Source organism: Akebia trifoliata, chromosome 10 (assembly GCF_017979445.1).
Source record: "Akebia trifoliata isolate Shusen 1 chromosome 10, ASM1797944v1, whole genome shotgun sequence".
Lineage (NCBI taxonomy): Eukaryota > Viridiplantae > Streptophyta > Magnoliopsida > Ranunculales > Lardizabalaceae > Akebia > Akebia trifoliata.
In genome coordinates, this window is record NC_141384.1 from 19,935,697 (window position 1) to 19,961,106 (window position 25,410).

At 35.8% G+C, this 25,410-nt stretch overlaps 1 protein-coding gene across 1 annotated transcript; it reads left to right on the forward strand.

The window, feature by feature from the left end:
* Positions 1–1,995: 1,995 nt before the first annotated feature.
* LOC147393230 (ATP synthase subunit O, mitochondrial-like) lies at positions 1,996–25,153 on the forward strand. Its single transcript, XM_086455224.1, has 8 exons — positions 1,996–2,136; positions 2,299–2,336; positions 5,555–5,697; positions 6,190–6,240; positions 7,477–7,720; positions 19,711–19,823; positions 24,044–24,130; positions 24,740–25,153. The coding sequence occupies exons 3-8, from the start codon at positions 5,563–5,565 to the stop codon at positions 24,866–24,868; spliced, it is 759 nt and encodes a 252-aa protein (XP_086311350.1). The 5' UTR covers positions 1,996–2,136; positions 2,299–2,336; positions 5,555–5,562; the 3' UTR covers positions 24,869–25,153.
* The last annotated feature ends 257 nt before the right edge of the window (positions 25,154–25,410 follow it).

The window sequence follows — 25,410 nt, forward strand, 5'->3', positions numbered from 1 at the left end:
TTCAAATCCGATTTATTGTGAGAATAATGACGAGTTCTTGGTTGATCTTGTCCCTACCGCATGGAAGAGTGTCGGGAACCCAATCTCGTAACACGATAAGGTGAACGGCTCCAACATTATATTAATGGCTCTGATTTCTGGTGTTCTTGAAGGATAAAATCAGAGAAAAAGAAATTAAATAGAAAAAAAGAATCAAAGAAACAAGAAAAATTGAAAGAAGAATATAGAATTAGAAAGATATTTGCAATTAAATTGAAGAATTCATTAAAAGGAAAACTAAAAGAAATACAAGAAATTACAGATTTAGAGCCCCATTAATGGAGCCTCACTTTTCCTTATCTTTTCTTCTTTTTCAAATCAACTTTCTTTCTCCTCTTTCTCATTATCTTTAAATCTCTCTCATTTCTAATTTCTTCTTAAAATACATTATGCCTATGTTATGAGATTTCTCCTTTATTTATAAAGTGAGAATCCTGAAATTACAATTAACTCTCACTTACAACTTCACTTATTACAGAACACTCTCTCTGTATCCACACTTATAATTATTACAATTCTTATATAATTATTACAAAATGACCCATTCTTCACTTACATATACAGTTATTCCTTAAAATACCTCAAAATACAAGAGAAATGATAGAATTACCCCCTTCATTATAAATAATTCAAAATAAATTAAAAGAAATGTAAAACCACCCCAATTACATAGCAAATACATATGTCTCAATTTTATCCTATAACACTTAGTTCTATAACTTCGGTAAGAAGATATGAACTTGAGCATTTGTTCTTATTTTAAATTCTAATATTAATAGCTTCTTGTGTTATATTTTGTTGAGTTCCATATGTGAGTTTCACACTTATAACACTTTTTAAACTATTAATATTCCTGTGTTAGTCCTCTTAGTATTTGCTTCTATAAGTTCTGTGACTCATGGAGAATGATTCTTGAAAAAACATATGATCCTCATATTATATATCTCAAAGATACTTATTGTGAGAAAAAAAAATGATCTTTGAATCTTGTGTTTATGGAGTGAGGATCGTGTGCTTTTATGAGTCATTTTTCATGAGTCACGAGAACTTGACCTTTAATTTGTAATTCACATTTCTTAACTTGTAAAATGTAAAATAGCTCTAGACCATAGGCTTGGTCTTTGATTCTTCTAAATAATATACTCTAGAAAATTTTTTTTTTGTTAAAATTATTTTCAATGGGAATTTTCTCTAAAAAGTGTTCTTTTCTATTTTATACGTGTAGATGTTATTAGAAATCTTATGAGTCATAATCATTAGAGTCAAAGACATATAAAGAAAAATGTGATCTTTTTTTATAGAATTTAAAATTATTATCTAAAATAATGAATTAATTCTTTATCTAAATAAACATAAAGAGCCACTTATTGGCACACCAATTAAAAATCTCCAATAAACAATACGAGGTATGAGGAGTAAATTAAAAAAAAAAAACTTTTCTTCGTCTTTTTCTTCTCATCTCTCATCCAAGAGAAGAACAAGCTAGAACGACTCTCTCTCTCTCTCTCTCTCTCTCTCTCTCTCTCATCTTCACCCTAATATAAAATCCTAGATTTTTCTTCTCAAAAACCCAAAGTTTGTTACTTTATTAAGATCGGAGATTTTTTAGAAAATCAAATCTAAAAGCCTTTGGAAATCGGAGATATAGTTACCAAGATTGGAGAGTTGGAGAAACTCGTGAGGAATCTAAGTAGCTTTTCCAAGATCAGACTCATCCTTCTTCCTCATCAAGGAGGTGTGGCTTCTCGAACCCTAGTTTCCTAAACTGAGACATCCTCTCTCTCTCTTTCTCTCTCTCTCTTGTGTGCGTGTGTGTGCCTGTGTTTTCACTATTGTGATTTTGGGACTCAGGGTATGTTTGGATTGAGAGAAGAGGAGAGAAGATAAAATATGCAAGTTTCTTTCAATTTCTCTTGTTTGGATTGTTAAGTGGGGAGAAAAGAGAAAAGTAGAGAGGGAAAAATGTAAAGTTTTGGTTCTCTCGTGGAGAGAAAAGGAGGGAAGACAAGAAAAAGAAGTTATTCCAACTTTGTCCCTCACCAAGAGAGATAATATTGGCATGCCAACTATTGCTACTTACACCTCGAATAAAAAAAGGTATAATCTGATTTCAGAAACCCTGAGGCGAACTCGAGTAGGAGACCTGAAGTATTTCTCCTCTCTCTCTCTCCCCTCCACACCTTTATCTTCTTCTTCTTTTACCAAAAACCCTCCACATTTCACACTCTATTTTTTTTTTTTCCTTTTTGTGCAACAAAGGGAAGGTCACCTTCTTTATCTTCAAGGTCATCAATAAGGTAATGCTTCTGAAAACCCAGATCTATTTTTGTATCTTAGTTTTATAATCTATGGGAATTACAACATCTTTGTTGCTCTGAAATTTACAATAGCTAGGGTTCAACTTCGATTTTTTTTTCAGATCATTTGATTGATTTTAGTTCATAAAGTTTGAATTTGTACTTAGATTCAGTGTTTTTTGGTATTTATTTCGAATTTTTAGTTCTAAGACTGGGTTATTGATGACCTTAGTTTTATAATCTATGGGAATTACTGGATCTTTGTTGCTCTTACATTTACAATAGCTAGTCGACAAAGTATCTGAATTAGATGTTTTTGCGTATAATTAACTGATACCCAGAGCGAGTTTATTGTTGAATGTTTCATAAGGAGGGCATATATATCTGGGTTTATTGGTAGTTCTGGGACTGCTGTAGTTACTAAGGATAATTTTTTTAATAATAAAACCTATACATTCATAATCAGATTTGAGGTGTTTTGAATTTAGCTTGATTGTGGGCTATGAATATGAACTGGTGCTGATGGATTACACACATGGAAGAAAGATCCTTTTTCTCTAACATAAATTTAAATTGGCATCCACCCAATGTTCTTTACTTGGCTTGGTATTTTGTAATTGGTGATAGAGACCGTGTGTGCTATGGTGACATATATTCCTCCAGAATTATTTTACTAGGGTCTAATGCTTGCATCACTTGTAAAAGGATTTTAACATGGATGACATCACTTGAATTTAGGGGTTTCTTTCCGGTGCTCGTTGTCATCTTTTTTCATATTTAAGTAATTAAGTTAGAAAAGAATTGAGTTTGAATACTTCCTAGGAAGATTATGCAGGTTTGTGAAGTTTAGAAGTGAAACTTAATATGAACTCGAGGAAATAGAAAACCTCGAAGTCCCAATAAAGCCTTGGCTCAAGCATCGACGCTTTGGTGGAGTGCAATGGTTATTTGTAAACTATGAAGGGTATAATAGTCATTTGACTAAAAATAATTTCTTGGTATGATATTTGGTTGGAAGATGAATATTTATCATGTTCTTTATAAATGACTTAGGTGTTTATATTTTGTATCATTGTACAAGTAGAACTTTGTTCTTTTGGCTATAAAGGGTATAATAGTCCTTTGACTAAAAATAGTTTTTCTTCTCTTCTCTTATGACTACTAACCAAACAGGAGAAACTTAAATAATTATGTTCTTTCTCTTGTCAATTGAAATAGGGTGGAGAGAAACTGAGTTTCTCTTCTCTTCTCACAATCCAAACATAGCCTAAGTTACCTAGAGGTAAAAATAATTTTTTTAAATTTTTTGCAAGAACAACTTATATAGATTTTATTTTTCATTTCTGATTTTTGTTCCAATCACTACTCACTAGAGATTCAAAGGTGTTTGAATATATGTTGATTTAGTAGGGCATCAAAGGTCTTTGATGAATTGTGTAGGAGAAGAATAGAGATGCAAATGAATCTCTATTTCATTGCGCATGAAATATTGCATCAAAGGTGTTTCATGAATTGCATAAGAGAAGAATGGATGCAAAGGAATCTCCATTTCATTGTACTGTTTCTCATAGTTTTGAATGATTTCATTGCACTATTAGTTAAAAATAAATTGATGAGTCACTGTGGAGCCGCTTGTTGAGTTGACGAGGTTTGATCTCATTGAACAAAGATTTTCACTTCATCATCTTGGCAAACACTTCTACTAATTTTCACTTCCTTTCAGATTTTTTTTTTGTCCTAAAGCATTGGTTTGTAACAAAAAAAATGGTGTGTACATTTGTTTTTCCAATAAATGGTGTGCACATTCTTTTTTATTTGTGTAGCACATGTAATTTCATTAATTGGTGTGGCAATAGTAAAAAAATTGGTGTGGCAACACACAACTCTCTAAACATATTACAATGTGCAACACACGTGCACTTCCCCTAGTTTTATTAAGTTGGACTTAAATGATCCGTATCATTATTTACCAGTGGACTATTCAGCTCATATTCTCAATAAGAATAATGATTTTTCGATGTCCCCCTCTGACCTACAACCTCATCACAGAATCGTAGATCATTTGCATCGGGATACGTAGATCCATAAATCTTTTCCTTGTGTATCTCGTGGAAAATGATTTACAGTTCTGTGATGGGGGCGTATGTCAGAGGGCATCAGATTATCATGATTATCTCAATAATTGCAATGTTTGAAGTGTGTTTTAATGTTAAGTAAAGACTAATGATGAATACACACGGGAAATCATATGCGGTTGTATGCGGCTGATGTGGCAAGGGCATAGAACCACAAATCTTTTTTGAGTGCTGACAATATGATGCCGTTTTTGGCGCACGTACTTGACCCCCCTTGACGTGTTTGGTCATAGCCCAACACACGTTTGACATGTGGCAAGAATGACATCAACAATAAAGAGAATTTCTCTCTTTCCTGTGTCCATAGATTTATTTTTTTAGATTTCAAATCTTAAAAAGGGTTGTTGGGCCCACATTGATTATCACATTGACAATCCAACAACATAGCCTTTAGATTTCATGAAAATATTCATATTAAAAAATATTATTTTTCGATCTTGATCCAAGGTGTTGAAATGGACGGCCACCGAGCACCCAAATTTAAAAATAAAATTCAATGGTGAAAAATAACTATTTTTAATTTTTTTTAAGTTCATATAATTTTATCCTTTACAACTCCATTGCATCGTATCATGTTTTTGAATGTCACAAGGGTGATCAGATCAGAAAGTTTTCTTTTTTTACTATGGATAGGAGAGAGAAAGGGCATTCGACAAAGACCGCGTCATTTTATCAAAATTCATCTTTTTTTCTACATTGTGATAAATCTAACTACCCCACGTGGCAAACTCAATCAACTACCCTGACGTGACAAGTTCGGGAATCATAGATCTGCGCTCCTCGGGATACACAGCAGTGCTTTCCCATAAAAAGTGTCTCGATGGAACCGTATGTCCCGAGGAGAGCAAATCTATGGTTCCTAAACTTGTCACATTAGGTAGTCGATTAAGTTTGCGATGTGGGGTAGTCAGATTACGATGACTCTTTTTGTATTGTGTATCCCGAAGAAAAAGATCTATGGTTCTCTTCCTTAGCCAATAGCATCTCTCTCTTTTTCTAAGGTTTTATTTTTTAACAAAGAAAACCTCAACAGCCATTATTCATACTGTATAAACGCTCCTCTCTCTCTCTCTCTCTCGCTAGGGTTTCTAATGGCGTTGGCTGGGCGAATGAGATCAAGTCTCCCTCTTCTGCATAAGATTCTGAGATCCCAATTGGTTCTTAAGCAGAGATCCGTTCTTCAACAAAGCTTTGATGGCCCCCGCCCTGGTTTTCCAACTTCTGAGGTAAATTTTTCATTCATTTTTGTAGATTTTCCTTAATTTTTCTGATCTAATCTTTGTTTCAAGATCCATGAATTACATTTTTTCGGTTCGCTTGACAATCGACCCTATTTTTCTGATCCACTCTAGCATCCTGGATTTTATATTGTATTTTGTTGACGTTTGATTCTTTTCTTTAAATATTTTTGTTTTTTTACCAATATTTCTCTATGGATTTGTAAATACAAGTGATTTTGATAATAAAATAGGGGAAAGTATGATTTTTTGTGATTGATTCCACTATACTTCTGTTATTTATATACAAAGAGATCTCATAGAGGCCAATCGATTTTTGACATCTAATTTCTGATAATTAAAGGAGGTTGAAATTCCTTATTTCTATACTTAATCTCATGGTTCTTTCTTTTTTCTGATCGATTTCTCTCATTGTGGTTCTAGACTGAATGTTTTCTTGGTTTGGTTATAATCTGAGTGTTCTCATTCTTGTACTCACAGTTTTCAAGGAATTATGCTACTGAAACAGCATCAAAGGAAGTGAAGGTTAAGGTACGTTAGATTTGTCGACACCTTGGTGCGATAACCCTAAGTCAGTCTGTCCAAATCTAGTAGAGTTTTTAATCTTTTAGTGAAATAATTTCTGTGGAACTTCAGTGCTTGTTTCCATATTTCCTTCTCTTATATTGACACAAAACTAATGCATAGTGGGGGTGTTCGGTTTGACTGTATCCGACTTGATCTATTGACAGTGTTCTACTCGAGGTATCATTATTGATTTTGTCTGTTTCTATAGGAATTCTTGCCACTAATCACATTAGGTCTACAAAGATCATTCTTGTTGATTTCTGTATAGTGCAGAAGTAGTGGCGAGTCAGTTAAAGCACCTAGTGGATGTATGCGGGTTTTGAACCCTAGTTGTTGAATCAATAATCATAGACCTTAACAACTTAGCAAGCTGTCACCTTCACCATTTGTTTTTTTTAACTGCATGAAATATGTGCCTTTTAAATTTTATTTAGGTTCGTGGTTTCTCCTATGCATTCTTAAAATTTGTTCATATCTGATTTTTCTTTTTCTCTAGTTTTTTCCATTACCCATCTCAACTTCCTCATCTTGGCTACGTTCGTTTTTTGAAGATATTTCTTAACCGCCTCACATTTTCCTCCGCAAAGTTTTATTGGTCTTTTACTGTCATAAAACATTTTTTTTAGTTTGATTGGTCTGTATTGTTCAACATCCTATTTTGTGATATGCATGTAGTTAGTAAACTAAAACCTAGAACAAGTAGAAGAGGAGAGGAGAAGAAGAAGATTAGAGAAAGAGAGTGGGAGAGAGCCGAACACTGCCTTGGATAGGGTTCGGCCTCTCCTCTTTTATTTATTAAAACCACTATTAAAAGTATGTGGGGCCCACATAAATAAAAAAGATGGGCCCCAATACATAAAAGGCCCACCTCGATATAACTAAAGCCCCTTGGGCTGTCACACAACACATACGAACAACCTGGCTGTTCGTGTAAATAACAGAACAATGGAATTCTAACACATGCAAACTTGAAGAAAAACAAACTAAGGTGTCTTGATTTTTCTAGTTACAACTATCTTCTTATTATGGTATCTTACAATGATAGGTTAACAATTTCTTTGCCTATCAAAAAAATAAAATAATCGGTCAACAATCAATATTTACTTCGATAGGTTTTGGGGAAATTGTTGTAAATACTCAAATATTATTTTGATAATGTGTTTCTATTTATGTTAATCTTAGTTGTCAATAACATTACAGGTGCCACTGCCTATGTTTGGGGCATTTGGAACCTATGCCTCTGCATTGTATATCTCAGCAACAAAAGCAAACTTGCTAGACAAAGTTGAGTCTGAGGTTCTTGATTTTGTCGAGGCTTCCAAGAGAAGTCCTAATTTCTCAAAATTCATGAAGGATTTATCAGTACCTGAGGGGACTAGGGTGAATGCTATGGATGAAATATGCTCTGAAACCAAATTTTCGACTATCACAAGGAATTTTTTGGGTATGTCAAGCTGTTTTAAGAAACATAGTATTTATTTGTTGCACTTTGATACTATTATTGGAAAGATGATTTCGAATTATATTTGTGTCCATTGACATACATTTTGTGGGAAAACATTTTTGCTACAGTTTTTTGCACATTGAAATGACAAATTTTCAATATGGCACCACTTTACTATCATTTGTTTTTGATACCTTGGTATCCGAGCCTCTTAGAGGGCCCAACAAATCCCACAATGTATGCATGTAACCCCTTCCACATATAGTAGGTGTACTTGGGGGGGTGGCCACCAAGGAGGAGAATCAAACTCAGGACCTCTGCTTCTTGAGGCTTGGTCCTAGCCACCTTACTGGCATTGTATCCTTATTCTTTTAGGCATTTAATGTTACATTTTGGATACTTCCACCTCTATCTCCCTCTCTCCCCCTCCTTCTACACATGCACACAAGTCTCTCTTGCTCTCAATTTAGATGATTCTTGGGGAGGATGATAATTCTCACCATGGGAATTATCCTACCAAAAATGAGCTAATTCTTGAACTTCTTAGTTCTTATCCTATCAAAGGATTAGACGTTGAAATAATTGGGACTGTTTATTTCCCCAAATTTGTTTGGCCAATAGAGGGAAGGGTTATAAGTTTCATGATGGTCTACTTTTTGTGGCATCACCTCCATGTTAAGATCATTCTCATCCAAAACCAGCCTTCAACAGGTCTCCAAGTATGTCCTGCAAAACTTAGCATGGAAAAATTGTGTACAAATATCCCAGCCCATTCTTGTACTTGTATATGATCCCATTTCTTTTGGAAGTATCCAAACCAATGTAAAAAGAGAAATGAAGATTTGGTAGAGGATGACGGGTGCTTTACAACTCAACCTAAGAAGGTATTGAAGGTCTCAATATAAGAAATAATTTATCTCTTTCAAGCCCATACCATTCAAGAAGACAATGATAAAAATGTGATTTCAAATTTTTTACTATATCAACAATAGGGAATCGAAGGAATGGGCTTATTGGGCGAAAGATATCTTGATTAATGAAGGTTCTAAGGAGAAATTGAGGATGAGTTTGTTCTATGCTATGGAAGTTTTGATGAATGATATGTACTCGAGCAAGCCTATGCTTATTAGTGGAACCCAACTTCTAATGCTTTTGGTGCTTCACATTTGAAGTATGCTTCTACCATCATAGATGTTGTCTATTTTGTTAGATTAGTCATGAAGAAAATAGGTCATATTCAATACAAATTGTGGACATATGAAAGAGGATCCTAGTATAGGAGTTGATGGCCACGAAGAAGTCAGCCTCTTCCTCAAATAGCAAAGGGAGTATATCTCCAGTAAATTGGTGGAAGAGATTCTAGAATAATGAAGAAATTAATGAAATTTTAGTCTTAAGTTATCATGTTGTATATGCAGCTCCTGTTTGACAATGAATCATGTATCGATCCTTTTATTCAAGTACAGTTTGCCCGGCCTACGGCATGGGCATCAGTGTCTGGTTAAGGGGGTAAAAGTGGAAAGACATTAAAATTGGAAGGGATAATTGGAAGGGGGGAGAAGAGAAATGATAACATTTGTTCGGGCTCATTGGTATAAATCTAGTACTATTTGTGACAAATTAAAAGGCACTGAGAGGGAACACTTTAATAGCTACCTAAAAATCTGGAATTAGAAATGAAGGATTAGAAGAGGGTGAGATTCCTCGAAGTGATCCCTTTACTTTTTTGAGTATCCCAACTTTATAAAGAGACATAACAATCTGATATAAAGATGATGGATGCTTTACAATTCAATTTAAGAAAGTATCCACAGGGCTCACTACAAGTTCTGATTTCTCTCTATTAAGGCCATACCACTTGAAAAGACAATGATAAATATATGATTCCAGTTCTTCACTATATGAACAATTGAGAATCAAAGGAATGGGCTTATGAGGCAAAATATATCTTTACTGATAAAGGTCATAAAGATACATTAAGGAGGATGAACTTCTTGGTTGCCATTAAAGTTTCAGTGAATAATATGTTTCTGAACAAGCGTTTTTTTTATTCTTCTTAGAGAGCTGTGAAATCCAAGTTATACTTTTGTTTTTTCACATTTCTCGTATACTTTAGCATCGAAGATGCTGCCTATTTGTCTAGACTGCCAATAAGGAAGGAAATAAGTCATTGTCCATATGAATAACTGAAAAATGTAGAAGTTGATGGTCATGCTCTTTCCCAAATAGCAAAGAGAGATTATCTCTGGTAAATAGGTGGAAGAAATTTAGGAATAATGATGAAAAAGACGTGGGATTTTTTACCTTCTTGATATATTATTTTTTAGGATATGTAGTTCCATGTGTGGCAAAGAAACATGTATCAAACAATCTACTTGATCTGGTCGATAGGCTGGTTATTGAGAAGGATTTATGCTTGGTCAGTTTTTTGACATCTAAGATTTATATTCCTTTGATGAACTAAAATGAGCACTTAGAAGGGAGCTAAAATGAGAGTAGTAGTAAGTTAGAGTGCTGTAAGAATGACGATAGGTGGAACTGAGGTGTTATAGAAGAATTCAGTTTTGAAAAAGAAAAAAAAAAAAAAACAGAGATTAGTTGTTGCCTCAAGGTAAAAATTGACTGTTGAGAACATATACTATTGCATCCTTATCTATGTGATCATGGCATATGCGATTTTATAATAAAAAATTGTATATGTGATCTCAAACAACAACTACAACTATGGTAAGGAGCATTTTTTGGTGCCAGTGTATTGAGGAATTTGAAGGAACTTTGTTTTTTGAATTTCTTTTTTTTGTTCAGGTGAGGAGTCCTTACGTAAAGATTATGGTTTTCCCTTTCTTTTTTGCTTGTATTGCGGATTTCAGATTGATCTCCTTGTCCCTTTTTTTTCCCTTTCTTTCAATAAAATTGTTTTAACTGTAAAAAATGCATTTAAAAATTTAATAGGTTGAGGAGATCTACCTACACGGGTACACCAAAAAAATGGAAGAAGCAATAACGTACTTGCCCCCTCATCCTTCAAAAGGTGATCCCATCTACAAAATCTTAAAAAAATAACCATATACACTCCTTGAATATTTTAGGCCACAATAAATAGCTTTACTATTTAAAATAATAGCATGATTATCATCGTTGTCTCACCCAAAACACCCATTTTCTTTGCAAATGGAGCATACTATAAAGGGTATGTTCTCTAGATGAGAGAATCAAAGTTTATCAGCTTAAATGATCAAATATGAAATACATATTTATTATGTCTGCCAACTTGATGAAAAGTGGGATCAAACAAATCTTGACATATCCCATGACAACTCTTCGTTTTATTATACATGGATTCCTTAATCGGTTGGTTTCTCATATTATAGACTAAAGATTTATGGGTATACGTATTTGAAGGGAACTCCACACCATTGATGGGAGCCTACTACAAAGAGTACATTCTCTAGAGAGAATAATCAAATATTACTTTTTGACAAGTTCTGGATACCATTCTAGTTGCTTCTCTGAACAAAAAGAAGAATTTTAGAAGAGAAAAATATATCAAGTCTCATAATGAGAGCTTGATATATATTTATAATTCATAATAAGAGAATGGACATAATTGCCCTTACATAGAAAGAATGGAAATAATAGAAATAAACTGATGAAAGTCAAACTAGAACTAACTATCCTAGTATTTCCAATACTCCCCCTCAAGCTGGGACAAATATATCAACTAGGCCCAGCTTGACAAGATGAGAGTTTGTGACAAAAGATCGAACAAACTTTGTAAGCATATCGGCCAATTGATCTGAAGAAGGAATAAAGATTGTCTTTAAGTACACCAAATAGAACTTTCTCCCTGAGAAAGTGAACATCTACCTCGATGTGCTTAGTTCTTTCGTGGAAGACTAAGTCAGATGCAAGCATGATAGTAGACTTGTTGTCTCAGAACATCGAGGAGGAACTATCAGTAGGAAATCCTAACTCTATTAGCAAAGATTGAAGCCAAAGAAGTTCATATGTGCCAAGAGCCATAGCACGATACTCCGCTTCAACAGAGGAACGAGAAATCACACTCTGTTTCTTATTTTTCAACGAGATAAGATTCCCACCATAGAAGGTACAAAAATCAGATGTAGATCTCCTATTTATAAGAGAACCCGCATAATCAGCATCAGTGAAACATGACAGATGTGACTGAGCAGTAGATGAATAAAATAAGCCTAGATTGACTACACTAACTACGAAGGTCAAATCCGGTCTACTGTTAGTCAGATAAATTAAATGGCTTACGAGTCTCTGGTAAGATGAAGGATCAGATAAAAGTTCCCCAGATTCAGTATGAAGACGATGATTTTGATCCATTGGGGTAGAGGCAGGACGACACCCAAGCATACCAGTGTCCTAAAGAAGATCCAATATGTATTTACGTTGAGATAACGAAATACTACGTCGTGAGCGGGCTACTTCTAATCACAAAAGTACTTGAGGGGACCTAAGTCTTTAACCTCAAAAATACTACCCAACTGCGTCTTCACCCTGTCAATCCACTGTGTATCATTTCCAGATACTATAATATCATCCACATAAACTAGGACAATGGCATTGCGGCCATCTATTCCTCATCGAGTAAAGTAAGTATGGTCAGAGTGGCATCTGGAAAATCGTATAGATAGAATGACCTTAGAGAAACGCTGGAACCAAGCTCGCGGAGATTGCTTTAGGCCATACAGAGATTTGAGAAGGCGACATACTTTCCTAGAATACTCCATCTGAAGATGAAATTCAGGAGGAGGGTCCATATAAATAACCTCTGTTAGATCACCATTTAGAAAGGCATTTTTCACATCAAGTTGGTGAAGAGGCCATGAATGACAGGCCGTTAAAGAGATAAGTAAACGGACAGTAGACAGTTTGGCTACAGGGGCAAATGTGGCTCCAAAGTCCTTTCCCTGAGTCTGCGTAAATCCCTTAGCGACAAGTCGAGCCTTGTAGCGATCAACAATACCATTTGCGAGATACTTGATTATTAAAACCCATTTACAACTAACAGTCCGCTCTTAAGAAGGAAGAGAAACAAGATCCTTGGTGTGGTTCTTCTACAATGCATCCATCTCAGTAGTTATAGCTCTAGTCCACATAGGATCACGTAAAGCCTCATATACAGACCGAGGAAACCGAATAGAGTCTGTGGTGGTAAGATAGGCTTGATAGGAAGGAGAAAGACCCTAATAAGACACAAATTGGGCGATAGGGTGATCAATAACACACCCTCGCTTACTTTTGCTAAGTGCAATAGGTAAGTGAGAGTCAGAAATAGGAGTAGGGGTAAATGTAGAAAGGGATATACCTAAGTCCAAGAAGGAGGTTGGCAAAGTTTGAGAGGGGGAGGGCGATGAGAGTAAACTTGCAGTGGTGGCGACGAAGATGAAGATGGAGAGAAAACTGGAGAGGGTAGCACTATTGGAGAAGAATCCTGCAAAGGAGAAGAGTCCTGCAAAGAAGATGAAGTATGAAAATATGGAATATTTTAAAAAAATGTGACATCGAGGGAATGAATAATGCGATGAGAAAGGGGATCATAGCATCGATACCTTTTTGACATGGAAGAATAACCCAAGAAGACACAACAGATAGCCTTGTCTTCGAGTTTGGTGCGATGAGGAGTTCTATCCTGAACAAAGCAAGTACACCAAAAAACTCTAGGTGTAATAGGGAAGAGAGTGCTATCAGGTCAAAGAATATGAAGAGGCACCCGTCCTCCTAAAGTGCCACTTGGAACACGATTCAAAAGGAAAGCAATAGTAAGAACTGCCATATTCCAGTATGACTTGAGAACATCCATCCCTCGTAGAAGGCAACGGAGGCGATTCTTACGTTCCGCCACCCCGTTTTGCTCAGTAGTGTATGGGCAGGTTAATTGATGAAGCATACCACGCTCATGGAGATGGGAACGAATCCCATCAGAAATGTATTCCTTGCCATTATCTGTTTTAAGAGATTTGACGGCAATGTTGTATTGAGTTTGAATCATTTTAAGGAAATTAACAAAAATAGGTTGTATCTCAGAGCGAGAACGCATTAAATAAACCCAAGTACAACAAGAATAGTCATCAATAAATGTAACATAATATCTATGACCATTAAAAGTAGTAACAGGGGAAGGCCCCCACACATCAGAATGAACTAAATCAAAAATAACATTAACTCTATGCATGCGAGGAATATAAGAGGTACGTGTGTGTTTCGAAAGCTCATACACAGAGCACTGAAGTTTGTGTCCACTACAAGATTGTTTTAAAGTAGGAAATAATGAGCATAAGTGCTGAAAATTAGCATATCCTAAGCGTGCATGCCATAAGTCTAAAGTTTGAAAAGAAAAAATATGATTTCCAATGAGTGGGAACATGGAAGTTGGGACAGCAGTAGGTGGAGCTTCAAATAGGTACAACCCATCCCTCTCATATCCCTTGCCAAAAATCCTCCTCGAAGTCAGGTCTTGAAAAATACAGTGAGTAGGAAAAAATGTTACAAAACAATTAAGCGATTTTGTAATACTTCTCACAGACATAAGGATAAGAAATAAGTGTTGAACATGAAGAACAAAATCAAGAGGAAAACCAGGGATAGAGATATAGGACCCTTATTGTGAATAGGGGTAAGGGACCCATCAGCAAGGCGAACCTCCTTATGAGTAGTAGAAAAAATAGAAGAAATAGAATGATTGGACTCACCGGTCATGTGATTAGAGGCACCGGCATCAATAACCTAGGTCAAAAGAGCAGAGCCAGACTGAGTAGCATGAAATGCAGAAGTATTCGGAGTAGTGGTAACAGATGCGACTGTCGAGGATGAGGGAGTCTGAGCCTGGAGCTGATCCTGTACAATAACTGAAATCTGTGCCTGAAGATGTTGCAAATCAATAGTACCAAGAGAAGCATGATCAATTGATGTAGATTCCACAACAGTAGCACGGGGTTGACCCCCAGAAGATCTCAACAGGTGGGGATAGAGCTAAAAGCAGTGGGCCTTCTCATGGCCAATCTTCCCACAATGACTACACGTAAGACTAGGCCTGTCAATGGATAGAATGTCCGATCGGATAGTGCTATATCCGAATTCGAATCCAAAATTTGTTAGTGATATCCGAATCCGAATTCGAATCCGATCGAATACCACTAACGAATATTCGAATTCGTATCCGAATAAATTATCGGATATCCGATATTATCCGATTCGAATCCGAAATTTACTATTCGAAAATTATCCGAAATCATTATTCGAAATTATCTGAAATTTATTCAAAAAAAAAAAAAACCCTAACCTGACGATGTCGGTGAGCTTTTGAGAGAGAGGGAGAAAGATACAGACGCTGATTCGGCCTATCCATGGATGTCGATGCCCAAGGTGAGCCGCTGAGAGAGATTCCGACGGTGGCCGCGAGGGATTGAGATCGTGGAAGACGATGAGGGTTGTCGGCTGTCGGGCTGAAGTCTGTAAAAAGCTTTTGAGAGAGAGAGAGAGAGATAGAGACTGACGCCGATTTGACTTGTCAATGGACGCTGATGCCGAAGGTGAGCCGTTGAGAGAGATTCCGACAGGGTTGAACCATTGAAGAGTCGATGAGGGTTGAAGAGTGAAGACGACGATGGCTGTTGAGGAGGCCTGTCGAAGAGGGTAGAAGACGATGAAAGCAGAGCCGCAGAGGGCAGAGGCTGCTGTCGCCTGTCGGGCTGAGTTCTGTTCGACAGAACCAAAGTTCGAAACTTAAAAGAAAAAAAAATATTAAAAAAAACTATTATTTTCGAATCGGATATTATCGAATTCAAATTCACCTATATCCGAATTCGTATCCGAAATGCTATCAGATATTGAAAACTATCCGAATCCGAATTCGATATCCGATTTTTCGAATTCGAATTCGGATTTCGACTATCCATTGACAGGCCTATGTAAGACCACTTCCTTTACCACGCCCACGGCTCCCACGGCCTTGATTTCTAGATCCTTGAATACAAGAGTTAAAAATCTCGAATTGGCCACAAGAGCCATCTGATCTGTATCAAAAGCAGAGATAATGACAACAGACTGAGTTTGAGAGGGAACAACACGACGACGACGCTCATCGCTATCAATAGTCGCGAATGTCTCAAATAAGGAAGGTAGAGGCGTGGTATTAAGGATTTGGGTCCGCAGTGCCTCAAACTCAGGGCGTAAACCCATGAGGAACTAGTATGTCTGATGTCGAGCAATCCTCTTGACCACATACCCAGCTGATAACTCAGCCATAGACTCATAGTGCGAGAGCTCCTCCTAACGAGACTGAAGAAATCCAAAATAATCTGCAACACTCTGATTTCCTTGGGTAGCTTGAGCAATATCCTGGTAAAGTTCATAAATCCTTGAGTCATTGCGAGCATGTGCATATGTTTGAGTGAGAGTTGACCACAAAGAGGAGACGGTCTCATGATACATAAACATAGTGTAAATGCGTTGCTCTATGGAATTAAATAACCATCCAAGAAGTCCAATTATTAATTTTCCATTATTCAGATTTGGGATCAATAAGGGGTGGTAGGAATAATGCTTGACAGCCAACCAGATAAAGTCGCACAGACCGGGACCAGCTCTGAAAATTACGGCCATCTAGTGGGGCATTAGTTATATGTTGAACTGAGAAATTGGCCCCAAGGGTTGTGGTAGAGTCCTTAGGCTCGTGAGTCATCATTGCACAATATGAACAGGAAAAAACTTTGGATTGAAGGGAGATCTCCCGTATTAGTCTTGTCTAAAGCTAGATAATCATGCTGATTGTTGTCGGCAACACCAAAAATAGCCTCTACTGCTGTCGTGAGGTTGAACCAACCAAAGTAGAGATGTCGTAAGTTACAGAAACAACCCCTGTTACTGTCGCAGGTCTTGACACAGCCTTAGAAGTGTTATAGGGCTGATCACCAATCACCCAACAACTATGTGCTGCTGTCGTAGAGCAGCTTAGGCCCCGTAGGGCTGATCGAAGTGTACACAACAGCTGGCTGCTGCTGTATACTACTATTGCAAGTCGTGTAGAACCAGATAAGAACCAGTAGACTGATCGTAAGTGAGATTCAGACCTGTGTAGAACCAGATAGGAACCAATCAACTGATCGTAAGTGAGATTTAAACTTGTATAGGTCTTCTACTGCTGTCGCAAGTCACTCTAGAGCATGTAAATCTAATCACAACACAGATAAGGACCTACTGCTGTTGTGGATCAGGTCGCAGGTAAGGTTTAGGCCTGTAGATCTGATCGCAGGTGAGTTTTTAGGCTTGTAAATCTAATCGTAGGTGAGGTTTAGGTTTGTAGATTTGGTCGCAAGTCACTTTAGGGCATGTGGATCTGATCGTAGGTGAGTTTTAGGCTTGTAGAGAGCTACTACTGCTGTCGCATGGGCACTATAGGGCATGTGGATCTGATCGGTGGTGAGATTCAGACTTATTGCTGCTGTCGTAGAGAATAATATAGACTTGGAGCTGATCGCAAGTCAGATTCAGACTTGTAGATCATCTGCTATTGCTGTCGAAGAGAAGAGTGAGAGCCTGAAGGTTGATCGCACCACCAATAGGGCTGATTAACGTGCACCAAACAGCTCAAGGGTTGATTGCCAAGAGAAACCCTATCTTAGGGTAAAAAAAAAAATTCACAGCGCAAATCTCTATTGCAACATGTGAAGGGCTAATAAATTCTTTATCACAACATGCGATTAAGAAAACATGAATCAAGGAAGAAAAGAGCCCCCAAAGGGGAGAAACTCCGAATGAGGCTCCTGCTAGGTTTAGTGAATTAAGGACATTAGGGGGAGGAGGAACGGAAAGGGGTTGTGCTAGGTTTTTCTTTTTGGCTCTGATACCAAGAAGAATTTTAGAAGAGAAAAACATATCAAGTCTCATAATGAGAGCTTGATATATATTTATAATTCATAATAAGAGAATGGACATAATTGCCCTTACATAGAAAGAATAGAAATAATAGAAATAAACTGATGAAAGTCAAACTAGAACTAACTATCCTAGTATTTCCAATACAAAATACTCATAACCTCACTATCCCAATCAAGATTCCTGCTTCCATACTTGGTCCAAATGACTCTCCACGTATATGGCTATTCAACTCCAAACGTCCATAGCCTCTTGTCCAAGATATCATGCTCATTACCTTGAGTGGTATTTATTTAGAACCTTGCCTTGTCATTCCACAAACAATCGAGATATTATTATGACAAGGGATGAACAAAAATCCAGAGCTTTGATTCAAAATCATCTTGATTCATCATCTCATGAGGAATTGCCAAAACATTTGATTTTTCGTTCATCTTAGTATAAAGGATTAGTCAATCAAATAATACATAATAAGTGGATTGGTTTGAAAATATATGAGTTGCTAGTTATAGAATATTATTCCTTCCAAACTTGAACCTAGCTAAAATAATACAGGTTTGGAGAATTTGACCGCCTTTCGCCGAAGTATAATAATTTTCTCAACTCTTTTGTAATGGACATAGGGATGAGGAATTGGGATATGAAATAAACAATAATATTTGATTATGTACTCTTAAGTAACAACCTTGAAAGATCTTAAGGTTTTCGACAGGGATACTTCATTGAAATGTCTTCTTAGTCGGGTGCCAAAAATCCTTTAATCCATAACCAGACTCCATTGGTCTATGCCTCAAAGTGGAATATGTTTTATTAATTTTCTCTCTGTTTTTCTAGTAATATTACATAAGTCGTTATAATTCTAAAGGTCCTTGTGACATTTAATTTGCATAAAGGTTCTTTTATTATACATTTTTTTTGGCCTTGACCTCTAGATTTTAGTTGATTTGGAACTCCATCAATGTTTGGATCCCTTTTCCACTATTTTTGTGTTTCTTCCTTATTCTATTTCTATACACTTACTTCTTCTTGAGACTTAGCAAGCTCTTAAGCCCTTTTAGTCAAAGTGGTTGTTGCACTTTTCTTTCTTTCTTTGAAAAAAAAAATTAATAATTTGAGGATTAAAACATGGAAAGTTGCCAATATGAAATTTTAGATATGGTTAACTTTTAATTTGATTTTGATAGTTTGGATTTGTCTGATAAGTTTTGGAATCTGAAATTGCCATGGTAATTTTTTTTTTTGAGACTATTCTTTCATTTTCTTTTTTATTTGAGTTTCTATTATTTATGTATTTAAAAATTGGATGCTTCTGAAGGTTGCGCTTTACACATTTGAGTCTTACTCCTTAAGGCTTTGGCTTCTGAACACCTTACCCCTACTCCTAAACGTTTAAAACACTGCCACACACCTTGCTGATGGCTAAAGTTATGTTCAGCACGGAAACTACCTCAAAGTAACAAATGAGTTGCTTCTAGAATCTTAACTAGGTATAAGGAAGCTCCTGCAATTACTGGCATCGTCTGCAAATTGTAAATGACAATTGTTGGACAACCCTTTATATAGCATTCCCAATGCTCCAAGTGTATTGTCCATGAAGTTAGGAAAATCAGAATGGCTGATTTTTTTTGCTAGAGTGATCCTTCTTGCTTTCACCTTTAAAAATGTTTTCTTTTTTTTTAAATAACTTTATAAGCTTATTTTTCTGTTATGGTTACTGTTTAGTTGAACGAATCTTCCAAATATCTATATGCAAAATTACTGGTGTGTTGTCTGATTGCTACATACTGCCACTTAAATTTGTTGGTCTCTTTTGGCTTCACTTGTCATGTCTTCACTAATGCATTTTAATTTGACCTAAATCATGAATTCATGATATTTCTGTTCTACGAAGTACCATTATGGGATTGTTGCTGTTCCTTGTAATTGTTACTCTGAATATTACTCAATTGAAAACCGTTTTTTATTAATGAATACTCGCACTTGTAGTCTTACACTCACCAACTATTTAGCTTTGGGTTTATATAGGTTTTGAACAATTTTGGCTCATTATTCTGACGCGCCTGCTTTGGCTTTATTTGCACTAGTTATCTTGACTGAGCAAGGGGGGCTACGATACGTTGAGAATATCGCAAAGAAATTTGTGGAGTTGACCATGGCACATAGGGGAGAGGTCAAAGTCACTGTGACAACTGTCATTGTAAGTTATTTTTCTCCTTGACATGCTTATATTTTGTGGCAAAGCGCACTATTCATAACTAGCGTAGTGTTGGTTTTTTTGGGATTTGTAAGATATTTTCTTTCTGGAGATAAGGATTCCGAGTATGGTATACTTGATTTTGGGAAAATCTTCATAAATACTGTATCTTTTGGCATCCATGATGCTTGTTTGAGTGTTAACCAATATGTGGATTTTGATTCATGTGGTCACAGGTCTGATCCGGCTTACTCTGTAAATGGTTTATTCACTAACTGCTTGTGCTACAGTATAATGGCCTAGGTTTTACTTTATTTTGTCACTTGATCCTTGTGGAAATGGAACTATTTTGTGGATATAGGCGGAAGCATTTGGAAAACTATGGAAATGTTGTGAAAATCACTAAAAAATTGTATTAAACTATTGGATAGAGTGCTTTTTATAGAAATGACAAAGCAAGCATGTAAAGTCACAAGCCACTTTAGATGAAACAGCCGTTAAGACACTATGACAGTCAACATACAAATTTATATGTCAGCAAAAGGGTTGAACTAAGGACAACGAAGTGTTGGTTCTTGTTCCCAAACAGCCAAAGGGTTGAACTAAGGACAACAATCTCTGACATGGGAGGCTATCAAATCAAAGGTTTAAATCCTTGTTTCGATGCAATGTTTTGGTCAGGAGAAAAATCCAAATGGTCTCGACCAATACTTCCTAGACAATCCAAAACATTGTATGTTTCAGAGTCCATGTTTTGTTCCGATTTCTGCGGAGACTGGAATGTTCTGCTGAAACCTTCTGAGACTGATCAAGCTTTGAACAATGATCACGTCATATCATCACCACTTTGCGCCTTCATACGTGGTTCAAAATAATTAGAGATGATGTAGTTTAGACCTCTATTTTCATTTGGACAGCTTCCCTTGGTAGAATTCTAACTTTTGATAACCCGATTAAACGGGGCTTTTCCTCTCCAAATTATTGCTTCCTTTGTAAAAGGGCTGGGGAGTCATGGAACCACATTGTTATTCATTGTCCTTTCTCTCCTTGCATTTGGTTTCACTTCCTTTCTCTCTTTCACTTAGACTGGGTTTTCCTTTGGAGGCCCTATCTTTGTTTATTGGGTGAAATTATAACGTTTTCTCCAATAGAAAAAGATACTTGTTGGTCATTCTTCTTTTTTCCGTGTGCCGGGGACTTTGGAAAGAGAAACAAAATGGTGTTCTAGGGAGAGGAAAAGACTCCAACAGGTCATTTTGGATATTTTGGGTTGGATTTTTTTTTGTGGAGCAAGCTGTCAAAGGAGTTTGAAGGGTGTTTTTCGAAGATTTTATTTTTAAGTGGGTTTCTCTGTGCCATGTGTAGCTCGTTTGTGGCCAAACTTCCTTTCTTTCTTTTGTTTCTTTTTGCCTTGTCTTTTTTGTTGTATTATTGTATAGGGAACACTTCGGCCGCTTCACTTTTTCATTACTAATAAAATCTTATACTCTGAAAAAAAAAAAAATTACAGAGGATGGAGTCCAATGTTAACTGCGCTCCTACATCATATGATTTATATAAAGGCTTGGGGATGGTATATGACCATCCCCGACAAGGGACAATGGTATTGTGGCTACCATTTTTCTGATCCACTACTTGTCTCTATGTTACCAAATTCTACTAGATCGAATTGCAAACTGGTACAAAGTTGAACCAATTCGTGGTGCAGTTTCTATATTGGGTTCGTGGAATTCAGCAAACCTGTGCTAACTAATTTGTGAATCCAACCATTCTGGTTTACTGAATTGTATTATTGAGTCTGGTGAACCAAATAGTGAAGTATACAATGTTTAGTTGTTGTTTTTGAAACATTCAGTTATGCGTATATAAATAAAAGAGAAGCAAAACTAGAATTTTTGATGTAGGACGAGGAGGGAAGAAAATGAAATCTGGGATAGAAGGATAGAACCTTGGAATCACACCAAGAATGGTGGAGAATTCACTTCACTCCATGAAAGAAACTCATTCTTTATTCATCAAATTATTCGTTAAAAAAATCCTAATACAATCTATATATAAAGAAAATAAATCTAAGAATCCTAATCAATCTAAAATACCAAATAAATAATTTAATTTCATAGCTCTCTCCTAATTTTCCAACCCCTATAAACTTAAATAAAAAACAAACTAAATTTACCAAACTACCCCTAAATATAATACTAAGATCATGGGTTAATAAAACATGAAAATAAGCCTCGAAGACCATAAAAATAAAGTCCTAAAATAGAAAATTAAATAAAAAACTAAAATTTACTCTTGAAGCTTTGATGTCCCCATCAATTTTTCTATTTAACACTTGAAAATTTATGAACCCTATATTTGTACTTGTAATTTGCATGCTTAAATTATATACACACACATGCACAAGTGAATTGAAGCGAACCAAGAAATCTATTATCTTTGCCTAGCCTTACACACATGGTTCATTTTAGAGTTGCGACCACAAACGTGAGACCTTCTGCCTAATAAACTTCTCCAGCGGCTTCACTAGTCACTGGTTATCTGATAGCCAAGTAATCAGATCATCACCCCTGGAACGGTTTGAAGAAAATCCACTGGGATCTTCCTTTTATTTCTCTTCCCCAAGAAAGCACCCTACTGAAGGAGAATTTAGTGTAAACTCTTAACCCAAGAAGATTACCCAACTTTCTCTAGCCTTCTTCTAGGTCACACAACAAGCAAAAAGAAAATTGGTCACATTTTCCTCATTATTACATAATGCTTATGAAGGAGAAGCTTTTGAAGCTTTCACTTAACTTCTGGATGGCTCTGTCTCCCGATTTGCCAAGGGCATTGACACTTCTTTGGGATAATTTTCGTTCTTTTAAAAGCAACTATTAAATTCAAATAATATTTGTTATTGTATCTTTGTAGAGTTAGAAAGAGAACCTTGTTCTTTGTCGAAACTCAAAAAATCACCTCCGTTTTATTTTCTATATATAATTCAGTGACTTCAACAATTCTCTTTATTTCCGTATATCGTACTTTTGAAGTACGTGTTTCTACATCCTACCATCCTGCCTTTGACTTTTTCGCTAGTGTGCTGCTTAGAATTTTTAGGAATCAATTTTGATACAAAAAAATTATTTGCCAATAATATAGTCGTAACACTAATCAAAATACAAATAAATAATCATTTAGATGAGAATGAGAGAACATTTATTTTATCATAGATTGAAAATATTTTGAAAATAAAGATGCTCAAGGATGACGACTAAGGGATGGCCCCTTGCCTTGAAGTTTCCATAGGAGCATCTTAAATAGCCAAGTCCGTTAGAAATAATATTGGAAGCTCGGATTATGACGTAGCAGAAGCGTGTGAATCAAGAGACTTGATAGGAATTAAGATATTGTGTTCAATAGGACACTCCAAATCAATTTGAATCAATAGATTCAATTGATAAATAAGCAATAGCTTGAAAGAAAATAAAGCATAAAGCTAAAAAGTAATTAAGAGAGAAAATATAATTGAATTGATTGATTGTTTGATTATTATTAATTTTCGGATTTGGAGTTCCTTAGATAGATAACTCTATCATAACAATTTAAAATTCTACTAAAATATTAAAAATTAACATTCTTAACATATCTTTAACATAATACTAACTTTTTAATCCTGTTTGAACTCAAATTGGACACTTCTAATTATATAGCTTAAATAATAAAAACAAATTAGAAACTAGTAAGGAATTGTACTTCTAACTTAACTATGAAATAGAAATCCTACTAGAACTCTAACTAGGATTGTAGATATCCTACATCAAAGTATGACTGTAAAAGATAAAAGACCCACAGATAATTTCCGAAACTGGTATATGAATTTTAAGTTTATTTTCTTTTTATAGAAATTGAAACCCACAATTAATTGAGACTGTAGGGCAAAGCCACATTAAGATGTTCTGATCTCTTAGTGTCAATCTAATCATAAGACTGCGTTTTTTTTTTTTTTTTTTACATAAATCTTGTAAATCTGACATTGACAATGTATTTCAATCAGCCGCAAAGTTAGTTCTTGATTGTGTTTAATGAAGCTTTTAGTTAGAGCTTTCTCTTGTTGGCATAAAAGAACATTTAGTTAGAGCCACCTGGTTTCGAATTATTTTTTTTACATTTCACCACTGATGCTATGTACGTGAAACCCAATTTTCCAACCATTTATTCTACTCTGTTTCCTTTTTCGTCAGCCCCTCCCACCAGAAGAGGAGAAACAACTTAATGAGACACTGCTGGAGATTGTTGGACGTGGGAAGAAGGTTAAGGTTGAACAAAAGGTACTTACCTTACATCAAATTTTCTTACTGTATTTCTTTTTTTATTAGTTTAAGCTTGTTTACACCATGCATGCCATTTTGGTTTAGGATTTTCACATGGTCAGCTGAGAATCACATTGCCCTACTCTTTTCCTTTGACTTATAATATTTGATAAAAAAAATAAAAATAAAACCGACTTGTTTGAACCATCTGTTTTAGCTATGTTGAAATAAGTCCATGAAAGTATAGTGCTTACTCGTATGGCCATACCCAAACATGGAAGACTGGTATCATGAAAAGTTTCTGTTTTATAACATGGTAACATATTGTTTCATCCATGAAAGTTTCTGTTTTGTAAACATAGAAACCTCTCATATTTGCCATGAGAAATTTCTGTTTTATAAAATAAAACTTCTTATTCTACTATGAATTATTTATGTTTTGTAATATAAAAATATCATGACTCTAGTATCCATGGTTTTGGAACCCGCAGGACATTTTAATAAAGGTATCCTTTGATAACAATTAAGATCTCTATTTTTGTTTTTTTTTTTAAAGCTTTTTATTTACACAATATTGTAGTTGGTTTTTGAAGAAACTGAGTCTTAATTAACACCATCCACCTGCAGATTGACCCAAGCATTCTTGGTGGACTGGTGGTGGAATTTGGGCAAAAGCTTTTTGATATGTCGATAAGGACGAGGGCAAAACAGATGGAGAGGTTCTTGCGGGAGCCCGTCAACTTTGATAGCATCTAAAAAAGAGGCTTCATTGAAGCATTGTGGCATGATGGATGAGCTTGCTATGATCACTCATTTTCATGTTACTTCTGTTGCATTTTCAATCAATTACACTTTAGAGAGGTTTCTCATTAGAGCCTTGGATTGGTGGTATTTCTCTCTTCAAGTCTTGAGGAGTCTTGGGTTGTAGGTCTTTCAATCTGAAATAAGGTATCAACACTTATGTTTGGGGAACAAACCTTTTTGTCCATTTGGTCTTTTGTTTTGTTTCTTTGAATAATAAATCCAAACATTTCTTGCACAGTTCATTTTCTTAGTAGCTTAACCAGGGATACTAAGTCTCTTAAGCCCTTCACAAATTTCAGCAAATAGTTTGCAGCTCAAAAAGTGCTGCAAATCATTTGTGGTGCAAATCTTTTGCATTTACATGAGTACTTATCAAGCAGGGCCTGCGCCCCAAATGTTTTGCAATGAACAATTTACTATGGCTCTGGAGCTATTGGGAAATCTCTTATGAAATCATATTTCGTTTGTGTTTGGTTCATAATTGCAATTGTTTT

Bases quoted from the DNA above. Each gene is read 5' to 3' on its own strand.
- LOC147393230 (XM_086455224.1), top strand. From the start codon at position 5,563: ATGGCGTTGGCTGGGCGAATGAGATCAAGTCTCCCTCTTCTGCATAAG. The intron at 7,721-19,710 runs GTATGTCAAGCT...TATTTGCACTAG, and splicing joins TATCACAAGGAATTTTTTGG to TTATCTTGACTGAGCAAGGG. The intron at 24,131-24,739 runs GTACTTACCTTA...ATCCACCTGCAG, and splicing joins AGGTTAAGGTTGAACAAAAG to ATTGACCCAAGCATTCTTGG.